Source organism: Elephantulus edwardii, unplaced genomic scaffold, assembly GCF_000299155.1.
Source record: "Elephantulus edwardii isolate Elephantulus edwardi_28Jun2011 unplaced genomic scaffold, EleEdw1.0 scaffold00126, whole genome shotgun sequence".
NCBI classification, from domain to species: Eukaryota; Metazoa; Chordata; class Mammalia; order Macroscelidea; family Macroscelididae; genus Elephantulus; species Elephantulus edwardii.
The window spans coordinates 1,727,833-1,741,220 of NW_006399876.1; the positions used below are offsets into that span (position 1 = coordinate 1,727,833).

The 13,388-nt window shown below is 41.9% G+C and overlaps 1 protein-coding gene across 1 annotated transcript in view; it reads right to left on the minus strand.

The window, feature by feature from the left end:
- Positions 1-795: 795 nt before the first annotated feature.
- Positions 796-13,388, minus strand: part of LOC102860000 (keratin-associated protein 4-7-like) — a gene marked incomplete at its 5' end in the record, with an annotated part of 45,297 nt that continues 32,704 nt past the window's right edge. The window contains 2 exons of the mRNA XM_006893362.1: positions 796-819; positions 2,207-2,391. Of these exons, the coding sequence (XP_006893424.1) occupies positions 796-819; positions 2,207-2,391 (209 nt within the window). The remainder of the gene's footprint in view (positions 820-2,206; positions 2,392-13,388) is intronic.

The following is a 13,388-nucleotide window of genomic DNA, read 5'->3' on the forward strand; positions in this document are numbered from 1 at the left end:
GAGTGGTGGGAATGAATGTGTTTGAGACAGTGAGGTTGGCACAGAATAGAATGGTGTTTAGGGCTCTTATACATAGGGTCGCTATGAGTCACAAACGACTCAATGGCACGTAACAACAACAACAACAACAAAGAGATGGGGAAATGATAAAGGAACTTTTGCAGGAGGAAGGGCACAGGAGACAAGCGTGGTTTTTCTCTGACAGCAGTTTGACTCTTGTCAGTTCAGTACTCAGGCAGGTGGCAGTTCCTGCCCAATAAATGTGCTGTGTTGTGAGTGTGAGACAATTAGGGTTCTGAATTACTCACTCTTTCCTTTCTCTGTTGGGAGTTAGTGCTTCCTCTCTTCTCTGCTTCATTTATCTTGACAGCAATTAGTCAAATGTAATAATATTTTTAAAGACAGAAATTTTTTACTTTGTTGATAATTTTTATTGTATCTTTTCCATCTCATTAATTTTAAGCATTATACATGTTACTTTCTTTTTAGGGTTAGTTATCAAAGGAATGCAGGTATGGATTCTTAGTCAAGTTTGTTATTTATTTCTGATGTGTGTATTTTAGGCCTGTAAATTTCGCCTCACCCACCATTTTCATCATCCTCATAAATTTTAATATACCATGCCTGTATAATAACTCAGCTCAAAGATAATATTTCATTTATCTTCATAAGCATGGATATTTAGAAGGGAAATGATTGATAATCATGTGTTTATATTAATAATTTTGTTAACTGTCTTTAGAGAAATATTCATCATAGAACATGTTGTCACGCTGTTACCGTGGGGATGATGTCTCACCCTTGGTCTTCCTCACACACCTGAGGAAGTAAACCAGGTGTGAGGGGTGAGAGGGGCCGATGTCCAAGCTACAGCAGTGGCACCGTGTACAGTGGTTTTAATGGATCTTAAAGAAGTGTTGTTTGTCTTGCTGGGAATAGTCCCATCATGGGCCAAGCCTTTGCTGGAGTGCAGTGAGACTCAATGGGACATCCAGCTTGTCAAGAGGGAAGCTAAGGTAGGAGGGAAGGTCAAAGTAAAGGCAATTTATCAGCAAAGAGACATTCTGTAGAAAGAAATGGTCACTATGTGCAGGACTGAGTGAAGAGGACATATGATAGTTAAGTTCTGGATAGAAGAATGGGTCATTCTCCTGGAGGACAATGTGCCCAAGGTCAGGATTCATAGCACCAGCTCTCTTCCATATTTGGGAATGCCTTAGGGCTTGAGTCAAATAGGAGGTGTTGCAGGAATTAAGACTCTGATGGATACTTCCTACCCCTGGCCCATCGTTCCTGATGTCACTCATCCCATGATGAGTCTCTAGAGCATCTAAAATGCTAATTAGGTTGCTTCCCGGACAGTCTTTACTGTGCATGTCAGGACCCCAAGTTCTTTAGGTCCAATGCTACCTGTTCCTCATTTTGCTTGGGTCAGGTCTGGTCATAGGCCCCGTCTGCCCTTTGGTCTCTGTTGACCCTTACATCGGGCTTTATCTACTTGCTGGTTGTCCTTCTGTTTTTATAACAGTGGTCTTTTGCAGTATTTGAACAAACATGTTTGTATGGTTGGAATGGGTAATACACATTTTTAAGTTTATAGTTGACTGAAAGGCTTTGAGGGACGTTAATGGCAGGGTATCTGCTGTGGTTACTGTAGGTTCCATGAATGGACTATGATATATAGTAACCTGTGAACAATAGATTGGAGCCTTGCCCTCCCCTGTGGCGTCCTCCCGATCTCTTGCTCAAGGCCGTTGTTGCATTGACCATGTCCCTCTTTCCTGGGGAGGGCCTTTCTCTTGCACTAATCTACTTTTCCCAGTTTGAGATCTTTTTCCAAGGATAGGTCCTTCCTACCAATATGCCCAAAGGTTTGCATTCCTCGCCTCTGAAGCATTCTGGTTGCATTTCCTTCAAGACAGAGTTATCTGCCCTTCCTCAGTTGTGGGATATCCACGACTCTGCTGGTAACACAATTCCAAGGAAGGAAACCTAGAAGTCTGGGTTGGCAGGGAGACGTGAACGACACACTAATCCAGGGGGTTGGCACCTGGTTTCAGGCTTCTTGACCCACTTAAGAATTACACCATGTGGGAGGGACTCGAGTGGATGATGTCCGAGCTACAGCACTAGCACAGAGTGTGGTGTAGACGGGCCCAGTGTACAGTGTAGACTACCCTGTGCACAGTGATATCAGCAGCCTTACAAGAGCTGTTTTCCATGTCCAGCAGTGTGGGGGCCCTTCGAAGACCAGCTGCTTGTCCTTGTTGAGGTTTGGCGTGGGCCAGGCTTGTTGGAGCAGCAGATGCAGGGAGCCATCGGCTGGCTGATCAGACAGACAAGGCTGCGGGAGCGAGTGTGAGGGCTTCACGCCCTGCTCCAGAAGCCAAGCTGTGGAGGGCACCGGACCGTGGCTGATGCAGCTGACCTGTCCCTTCTTTGGAAAGGTCACGATTGGACGGCGATTCTTAGCGCTGTCTACTCTTCCCGACCTCCCTGATCTCCTGAGTGTCTCACGCCTAGAATGCTAATCAGCGTGCCGTGTGGACAACCTTGACTATGCGTGTCAGGAGCGTGAGGCTCAACCCTCCTTTTTTTTTTTTCTATAATTATATTTTATTAATTTTCATAAACATTTACAGAGATTTTGGGCTTCCACTCATTCACTGCTGCACTATTCTCTCCACCCTCCTCCCAGTTTGTTCTTGTCCAAATGCCACAGTGCTTGTCAAAGCCAGTTCTGATTAATCTTCTTTGTCAGTGTGTCCTTTGCCATTCCCTATCACTCCTCCCTGAGAGAGACTTCACCCTGAGTCATAAGGAAAAGGGGATGGCGTATTCTCTTAGCTACTTCCTGCTGAAAAGGGACACTGTGGGTTTCAGGGTGAAGATCTTCTCTCACTACTCTAAAGGGCCCCTTTGGCAGTAGGAAACACATAGACTATTATGGAGATTGATTTTGGAATTCAGATGCACTCTTATTGATTGTGCTTGGCTGTACATGTACATATCCTTCAAGATGTATCATGGGGGTGTTGCAACCTAGAAGACACAAATTTGACTAACAAGTTATAAGTACATGAGTCCAAAAATTATGGAAAAGTAAAAGAAAAGATTCTTTCATTGTTTTACAAACACTCCCCCAGGTCCCCTCCACCATGCAGCCCTCGCTCTAGTCTCCTGTGATGACAGAAATACCCAGTTACATCTCTCTTTTAGATGGTTCTCTCCCTCCTCTGTTTCAGTGCAGTATACATTATTGAACCCATCTTACTCAGTCTCTCCCCAACCCCAAGGACAGTCCCATTCTACAACAGTGGCATCATGTAATATTTGTCCTTTTGTGACTGGGATATTTCACTCAGCATAATGTTCTCCAGAGTCAACCATTTTGAATAATATTGCATGAGTTCCTTGTTTTTTAATGCAGCATAGTATTCCATTGTGCGAATATACCACAGCTTCTCTAGCCATTCGTTTGTTGATGGGCACTTAGGTTGTTTCCAACTCCTTGCTATTGTGAACAAAGCTGCAATAAACATGGGTGTGCATATATCTGCTTGGATGTCAGCTATGGTCTCTTCAGGGTATATTCCCAGTAGTGGAATTGCTGGGTCAAATGGTATCTCTATTTGCAACTTTTTGAGAAAGCGCCATACTGCTTTCCACAGGTCAACCCTCCTTATGCAGCAGTGTTTTCTGGGACCCAGTTTTGAGTGGGTGGGGTAGGGGTTTATCTACTTTGCTTGATTCTTCTCTTTTATCGACGTTTAACATGGATTTGCCCTGGTTTCAGCTTCTGATCTGATCTTTGCCGGTAACACGATTTTTTTCCACCCAACCATTCCTTCCTCCCAGACTTTGCCTCATTTCACCAATTTTGCCTCTAATACAAGTGGGATTATGATATGTTCAGGATATGTCCCAGAATGTGACCAGGCAGATTTTTTTTTTCTGGTACCATATAATTGATACCTTTAAAGACTAACGTGAGCCTGATCCAAACCATGGCCTTTCCCACTGCCTTCCAGGAACTGGAGAGTGGCGTAAAGAGCAAGGAGGTGGCAGAATCCAGACCTCTGCATGGTCGTGCTGGACAAGTGTGCTGGATGTCGTCTGGACTGTCAAAAGAACAAGAAGTCTGTCCAAGAGAAAGCGCAACCAGGCGGCTGCTTAGACCTAAAGACAGCAAAGCTTCGCCTCACATACTTGGGGCAAGCTGTCAGGAGGGGCCAGTCGGAAGAGGACATCGTGATGAGAAAGATGAAAGGTCAGAGACAGACAGGAAGACGCTTGACAGGATGGGTCGACACAGTGACTCTTGCGATGGGAACAAGCCTGTCCGAGATTCTGAGGGTGGTTCAGGATTTGGAAAGGTTCAGATCTGTTGTTGATTGCATTGCTATGCGTTAACTCGATGACACGTACCAACAACAGCATTAGAAAGTGTCTTCCCTTAATTGCAGGTCCATTGTAAAGATTTCTTGCTAATGCTGCACACCAAGGCCCTTTGGGTCCGAGACAGTGCAGCTTGCATCTGCTTCACTGCAGTGGAAAGACTCTTTGGGACTAGATTGTGACATCCTGCACCTGTTAGGCCCAAGTGCAAGGGAATGCTTTCTGTAGGGCACATGTTCTCGTATGTGTTAGGCCCCAGTGGAAGGGAAAGCTTTCAGTAGGGCATGTGGTTCCTGCATGTGTTAGGCCCAGTGGAAGGGAAATCTTTCTGTAAGGGACGTGATTAGGTCACAACAGGGTTTCAGGAACTACTCTTGGAAAAAGAAGTTTCGAATTCAACATGATTCTAGACTTAGGCGGAACTTTCTGAAGCTTCTTTTTCCGATACAGTTCCTCTAACTTTGTTGCTGAACTAACCATATACCTTAAAATATTCTAGGACTTTCAAATGAAATAAAAGGTCCCACTTTTAGATTGCCTAGCTTGCACATCCCAGGTCCCTCTGATTTTAGGCTCCCTGACTGGGCTTAGGTGTGTGGGAGTGGATGTGGTGAGATCACAGCTGTCTAGTGGGCCCGAACCCCTGAACTCTCACCATCACAGGTGACACTTGAGGTGAGAGGAGACTAGAAGGTGCTAGACATGTGCATCCTCCAGACAGAGAAGCCGATGAGGAGTCTGTGGGTCACAGTAGTCTGAGTCCCATCCAGTCATGGGGAGGACATGGGAATGGGCAGTAACTCAATGACATTTAACAACAACAGAGCCTTTGAACCTGGAGAATGACCTTGGCTTTGAGAGTGCTCCTGCAGCACTGTTCCTTGGCCCCCGCCAGAGCCACAATTATCTCTTTTCCTTCTCTCTTTGAGAACCTGTTAACTTCTTGGGGATGAATGCGTGGACTCCTCTTTCTAAAGGCTGTGTCTGCCAGGAGTTTCTCTTCCTCATACTCCTCCACACTGAATCTCCAATTAGTCCAAATTATCTTTGCAGTGATTTCAACAGACCTGGAAGCTGACTTCCTGGATGTGCCTGCATTTGTTGGAGTGGCAGTGACCCCTGAAAATGTATTTGTCTAATGGCTTCAAGCAAAGTCACCCGTATTCCATTTGCCCAATCTTTCCCCTGGTTGTAAGAGTGAGACTGACATTGTCCAGCGTCTGAGCTGAAAATGGAAGTTCCGGATGCATCACCTGTAGGATTTACACTTGTATAACCACTCACTCAGTTCAAGTTAAAGAGACACTGCTGTATGCCTGTGCATTTTCAACAATGCTACAGTCTTAGTTCTCTAGGGTTGATATGACAGGGATAACACAAGTGAATGGCTTTTACAAACAGAAACACGTTCTTTTACAGTTCAGAAGTCTGGGTTCAGGATGCCAGCTGTAGGGCGAGACCCTCTGTGTTGGTTCTGAAGGAAGGTCCTTTTCTCCTTCAGCATCTGTTATTAGGTGCTGTCAAATCGAATACATCCATAGTAGTTGCATGAACTGCAGAGGTGGACCCTGCCTGTCCTGTCCTCACACTCTGCCGTGGCAAGCCTGCATGGTGGTCACTGCATTAATCCTCTGGTTGAGGGTCCTCCTCCCCTTTGCTGGCCCTCTACCTCCCCTAGCATGTTGTCTCAGAACCCAGTTCTCCTGAAAATATTCCCAGAGTTAGTGAGATGCAGCTTCACCATCTCACCTCCCAGAAGCACCCTGGGTGCATCTCTTTCATGGGGGACTTGTTTGTTCTTTTGGCAGTCTGTGATCTAGTACACTTCATCAACACAACAACCCACAGGCACAGCTTTTTCTGAGGTTTTCTTGTTCATCTTCAATTTTAGATGCATAGGAAGCAATGAAAATACCAAGACCTGGTCAGGCTCCAGGCATCTGTAGCCCTAGTGTTCCTCAGAAGCCTCTGTGTGTCTTGGCCATCCCCAGTGTCTGGAACTTCAAAGAACAGAGACCCAAGTTCAGGAGGATACACTCAACTCCTGACAAGCCTGCTTTCGTGGCACTGAGGTCTCCTGTGCTTGGCTAATTTGTGTCCTTTTTATCTCGTGTGAGAGAAAAGGTGTTACAGGATATCCCCTAGGGATACTTCCTTGTACTGCATCGAGGCTCCATAGTATTTTGCCCTTAATTCTCCTGTAAATACCTGGTTTATCCATCATGGGAAATCATTACACAGTTTTCACATGATAATCATTAAATAAATGTATTTTTGGGACACAATTAAATCTATAAACAGCTACATTTTAAGGTATTTCACTGTGTGGATCAAAACAAGCTGCAGCTAATATTGAGAAGAATGGAAATCCCAGAATATTTGACTGTGTTCATGTGAAAACTATACCCAGACCAGGAAGCTGTTGTTGAAAGCAAGAGGACACTGCACGATTCAAAATCAAGAAAGGAGTGCATCAGGGATGTATCCTGTCTCCATATTTTTTTCCTGTCTATATCATTCAGGAGGCTGGACTTTGATGAAAAAGAATGCGACATCAGGATTAGTGGAAGACTCATCTACAACCTGCGTTATGCAGATGACACAGCCTTGCGAGCTGAAATTGAGGAATACCTGAAGCATTTGCAGCAGAAGGTCAAGGACTGCAGTCTTCAATATGGATTGAAGCTCAACATCAAGAGGATAAAATTTTTCACTACCAGGCCACTCAGCAGCATCATGATGGGTGGAGAAAAGATTGAGATTGTTAACAACTTCAGCTTGTTCGATTCCATAATCAACACTCTTGGCACCAGCAGTCAAGAAATCAAAAGACGGGTTGCTTTAGGAAAGTTTGCCCTCAGAGACCTCTCAAGAGTTCTGAAGAGCAACAATGCCAGTTTAGAGACTAAGGTGCACCTGATCCACGTCATGGTCTTCTTGCTTGCTATGCATCTGATAGCTGGAAAATGAGTAAGAATGACAAAAGAAGGATTTATGTCATTGAATTGTGGTGCTAGAGAAAATCTTGAACATATTAGGGACTGCTAAGAGAACAAACAGGTCTAACCTGGAGATGGTGGAACCAGATTGCTCCTTGGAGGCAAGAATTTTGAAATTCTGTCTCACATACTTTGGGCATGTTGCCAGGAGGGACCAGTCCTTGGGAGAAGGACACCATGCTTGGAAGCGTGGAGGGACAGTGCAGGAGAAGACCCTCAATGAGATGGATTGATGTAGTGACTGTGGCAGTGGAGGGAGATGTGTCAGAGACAGTGAAGTTGGCTCAGGACAGGACAGAGTTCAAGACTACTGTTCATAGGGTCATTATGAGTAATAGTAGTTGATGGCACATAACATCTGTCTCTCCAGTTGGGATCACATACCATAGAACATTTTGCATACTAGATTTCTCCCATAACATAGTAAGATCATAAAGAACTGTACATATCTGTCACGCCCCTCTTGTACCCTATCCATAGATGTGTTCCATTTTTTTTTTTGCAGAAACACATATTAGTGAACTTTTCAGTAGTTGCAAATGTCTCCCTCTCGTGAATAGTGTTTGTAAATCTTGTCTACAACATCTACAAATACACAGAGTTTTTTCCTGTGGGCAGAGAAGGCAAGGTGCTGGATTAAAGATTTACACATACTAATCTCTGATAACCAAGCCAAAGGTCGTATAGCCCTGGTGTGTCCACTTACCGTACAGCAGTCACTTGTGCTTGCTGTGAGGCTGAACACTGTGACACTGATGTATCAAATGTGTTAATGGTTGGTTACCCAATGCGGAGTGTGGGCTGGAGTTCCCCAATTAAAGAAGGAGGAGTGGCATCCACTTCCATAATAGCTTGCCTCCGGAAACCCTATGAACCTGGAGAGAAGATGAGAAACACACAAGTGTTGAGGACTCTTCTTCAATAGGGTCGCTATGAGTCGCCTGCAACTCCACAACACTTAACAACAATAACAACAACCACCTCTGATAAATATTGCCAAAACATGTGACTTTTCACTACTGATAATGGTGGACACATTTTCAGAATATTTCTTCTAAGAAGGATCACAGCAAGAACACAACAGATCTTTAACAAATGTATCTAGAAAGCATCCTGGTGGAGCACAGGGTCAGTGGGAAAGAGGTGAGACAGATTGATACAGTGCTGCAACAATGGGCTCCAATGTAACAGTGACAGAGAATGGTGGCATGAGCTATCATGTTGGAGCCAGCTATGTAACAATGTAACAGTGACAGAGAATGGTGAGAAAAGTGAGGAGGATTTGAAGCATTTGTTGCAGAAGATCAAGGAATGCAGCCTTCAGTATCTTCTTGCATCTCAATGTCAAGAACACAAAGATTCCTGCTACTAGACCAATAGGCAGTGTCATGATGGATAGAGAGGAGATTGAAACTATCAACAGCTTTATCTTGCTTGGATCACAATTAACACCCTTGGTACAAGCAGTCAGAAAATAAGGAGATGCATTACAGTGGGAAGATCTGTAGTTATGGACCTTTCCAAATTATTGAGGAGTAGTGATGACAGTTTGAGGACTAGGGTGAGTCTGATTCAGGCCATGGTCTTTCTGATTACTAGCTATGCATCTGAGAGCTGGACAGTGAATAAGGATGACAGAAAAATAATTGATACTTTTGAGCTGTGGTGTTGGAGAAGAGCACTGAATATTCCATGGACGGCCAAGAAAATGAATAGATATGTTTTGGAGAGGGTGCAGCCAGAGTGCTATTTGCAGGCAAGAATGATGAGGCTTTGACTCACATACTTTGGACTTATTGCTAGGAGGTGCTATTCCTTGGAGAGGGACATGATCTTCAGAAGGGTGGAGGGTCAGCGAAGGAGAGGAAGACCCTCAGCCAGATGAATTGACAATGTGACTGCAGCAATGAGCTCTTGTATGTCAGGAAGTGTGAGGATGGTGCAGGACAGAAATGATTTCAGATCTTTTGTTCATAGAGTTGCTATATGTTGTACTCAACTTGATGGCACCTGACGATGACAACAACAACAACTCTTTACAGAAGTAGACTGCCTTCTTTTTCTCCTGCAGAGTGATGGTGAGTTAGACCAATTAACCTTTGTTAACCAGTGTGTCACTAGAGCTTAACATGCATGTTGTTGTTAGGTGCCAGCGAGTTGCCTGTGACTCATAGCACCTTTTGTACAACAACTCTGAAGCCTGCCCTGTCCTGAGCCAGTCTCACTGACTCCAACACACCTAATCCCATTGCCCCAGTTATCATGTAAATCCATCTCATTCATCCATCTCCTTGGAGGCAAGGACTCTGAAGCTTTGTGTGACATGTTTTGGACATGTTGCAAGGAGGAAGCAGTCCTTGGAGAAGGACATCGTGCTTGGGAGGATGGAGGGACAGTGTAAGAGCGAAAGATACTTGATGAGATGGATTGACTCAGTGACTGGGGTAATGGGGGTAGGTGTGTCAGAGACATTAAGGTTGGCTCAGGATAAAACAGGGTTTAGGGCTGTTGGACATGGTGTCATTGTGAGTAGCAAGCTACTTGATGGGACATAACAACAGCAACAGCAACAACTTGTATTGCCCTAGCAAGTATTTTCAATACAGTATTGAATACAAGTGGCCATAATGGGCATTTTTGTCTGGTCCCTGTTCAAAAGGAGAATGCTTTGGTCTTGCTCCATTGAAAATGATGTTGGCTCTTGGTTTTGCATATATACTGTTCACTATGTCAAGGAAATTCCCTTCTATTCCAATTTTTCTATGTCTTAATCAGGAACTGGTGTTGAATTTCCACAAATAACTTTTCTGAATTAATTTCTAGAATCACATGATTCTTATTTGCTTTGTTAAAGTGGTGAATTACATTGATTGTTTTTCTTATGTTGACCCATCCTTGCATAACTATTATGAATCCCATTTGGTCATAATGAATTATTTTTTTGATGTGCTTTTTGGATTCTATTAGGTAGGATTTTTGCGTCTATGTTCATGAGAGATATTGGTCTGTAGTTTTCTTTTTTGGTAATAGCTTTGCCTGGTTTTGCTGTTAGGGTTATACTTGCATTATAAAATGTCTCTCGAAGTGTTCCTTCTTATACCGTATTTTTGAAATAACTTTAGAATTGGTGATAAATTTTCTCTGAATGTTTGGTAGAATTCAGCTATGAAGCCATCTGGTTCACTTTTTGTGGGGGAGTCTTTTTATGACCTGCTCAATTTCTTATTTTGTGGTGGGTCTGTTCAAGTGCATTACATATGACCATGTCAATCTGGGTAAGGCATGAGTGTCAAGGAGTTTATCCATTTCCTCTAAGTTTTCAAATTTATTAGAGTATAGCTTTTAATAATATTCCAGTATTAAAGTTTTAATTTCATCTGGTTCTATTGTGATATCACTTTTATCACTCTTTAATAAGTTATTTGTGTCTTCTTTTTTTTTTTTTTTGTAAGTTGCCATTGGTTTGTCAATTTTATTAACCCTTTTGAAAAACCAGCTGCTGGTCTTATTGGGGGTTCCAATTGTTTTTCTGTTTTCATTTCATTGATTTCTGATCTTGTTCTTATAATTTTCTTTCTTCTAGAGGCTGTTGGGTTAGATTGTTGTTCTTTTTTTTATTTGATGAAAGTGTTGAGTTAGCTAATTTATTTTGCTTCTTTCTTAATTTTTTAATGTTTGCCTCTTGCTATGAATTGCCCTCTGAGGACTGCTTTACAGCATTCCAGAGGTTTTGGTATGTTGTATTTTCATTATCATTTGTTTTGAGGAACTTTTTAAATTTCATTCTTTGTTTCTTCTTTAACCCAATTGTTTTTAGCAGGGTATTATATAGCTTCCACGTTGGTGAAGCTTTATCCTTCTGTGATTAATTTCTGGTTTTATTGAATTGTGGTGTGAGAAGGTACTTTGCATTATTTCAATGCTTTTTAAATTTGTTAAGGCTTGCTTTGTGCCCTAATATGTGGTCAAGTTTGAATACTATACCATGTGCACTTGAGAGGAAAGTGAATTGAGTTTTAGTTGGGTGCAGTGGTCTGAATATATCCACAAAGTTGAGTTGGCTGACTGTGTAGTTTAGGTCTTCTTCATCTTTGTTAAGTTTATTTTGAGTTAATCTATCCTTTGGTGAGAGTTGTGTGTTAAAGTCTCTTACCTCCATTATGGTACTATTTCTTTCTTTAATTCTGTTAACAGTTGTTTTGTATTTTGCAGATCTATCATTTGGTACATAGATGTTGACCAATGCTATGTCTTTTTGATCACTGTGCCTTTAATCATTATATAGTGCCCTTCCTTATCTTTTATGGTGATTTTCATTCTGAAGTCTATATAATCAGAGATTAGTATTGCCATTCTTGCTTTTTTTGTGGATGTGATTTGCTTGGTATATTTTTTCCAGCCTTTGATTTTTCAACTATTTTTATCTTAATTTATTACATGTGTCTCTTGTAGACAACATTTTGGTGGGTTTTGTTTTTTATCCATTCTGCTACTCTTTTTCTCTTGATTGGTGCATTTAGTCCATTTACATTAAGTGTGATTATTGACAGGCTAGGTTTTATCATTGCCATTTTACTGTGTTTCTTTTTGTTTGTTTGTTTCTTGTTACTATGGTCCATCCATTTTCCTTTGGTATCTCTGCATAAAGGACTTCCATTAAAAATCTTGTAGATTTGGTGTTGTTTTCATAAATTCCTTAACTTCTTTCTTTTCTACACAGGATGTGAGTTCTCCTTCACATTTCATGGACAGTTTTTCTGGGTATAGGACCTGGGATGGCAGTTGTTTTTCAACTTTCTGTATATACCATCCTGTTCTCTTCTTTTATTCTTCTTCTTCTTGCTCCATTGTCTTCTTGCTCACACGGTTTCTGCAGAAAAAAAAAATCAAAACTTTATATAATTGCTTTTCCTTGTTTTTCTCTTGCTGCTTTCAGTATTCTGTCCTTATCTTTTGTTTTGTAGAGTTTGGACTATGATATGTCTTGATGTTTTCCTTTTTGGGTCTAGTCTATTTGGTGTTTGCGGAACTTCCTGAATGTGGATTTCCTCTTTCTTCATAACACCTGGGAAGTTTACTTCCACAATTTTCTCAGTGATTTTCCTATCCCTCTCATATTCTGGAATTCCAATCGTACGTATGTTATTCCTTTTGATGTAATCTCACATGATTCTAATGTTTTCTTCATTTTCTTTATGTCTCCTCTCTGATTATTCTTCTTGTATGTATCCATTGAGGTTCTTGACTTCCAGCTCATTGACTCTCTGCTCCATTTCTTTTGTTCTACATTTTTGTCCTTCTAGCATGTTGGACACTTCTTCCATTTCAGTCTTAATATTCTGGATTGCATTTTCATGCTTTTCTGTTATTTCTAGTACTGTGTTGGCATTACCCTCTCTATCTTGTGGTGATTTTTAAAGTTCTTGTGTCTCTTTATCGATAGTTTCAATTCTTTCATTTAAAAAAACACACACCAAACTTTCTTAGTGCAAGTTCCTCTTCATCAATATAAATCTCTTGGCTCTGTGTCTCTGGAGCATTTGCTTTCTTACTGTTTTCCATTGTTTCTTCCATCATTTGTACCTTTCCCCATAGCTGTTCAAATAACTCATCCATATATTCTTTCTGGTTCTCTACCTCTAGGTTATCTACTTTATTGTGTCTTCCATTGCTTCTTCCATTGTTTGTACTTTCATTTGTAGCTGTTTAAATGTCTCCATATCAACATAAATCATCTGCCTTCTTGACTGTAGGTTATTCATGAGGTCTCTAATATTCTGTACTTCTTTTTGAGAAGGTTTAATTTGGGGGTTCCCCCCACCCCCAGTGTTTGAAGCTGCCTTTTGCTTTCTTGACATTATGTTACATTTTCTTAAGGTTAGGTCATTTATTCCCCCCCCCTTTTTTTTAATTGGGAAAAACATATTGGGCGTACAAGGAGGTGAGGGTTGGGGGCAGAAGGGTGAGGATGGGCCAGGATGCAGTTGCAGA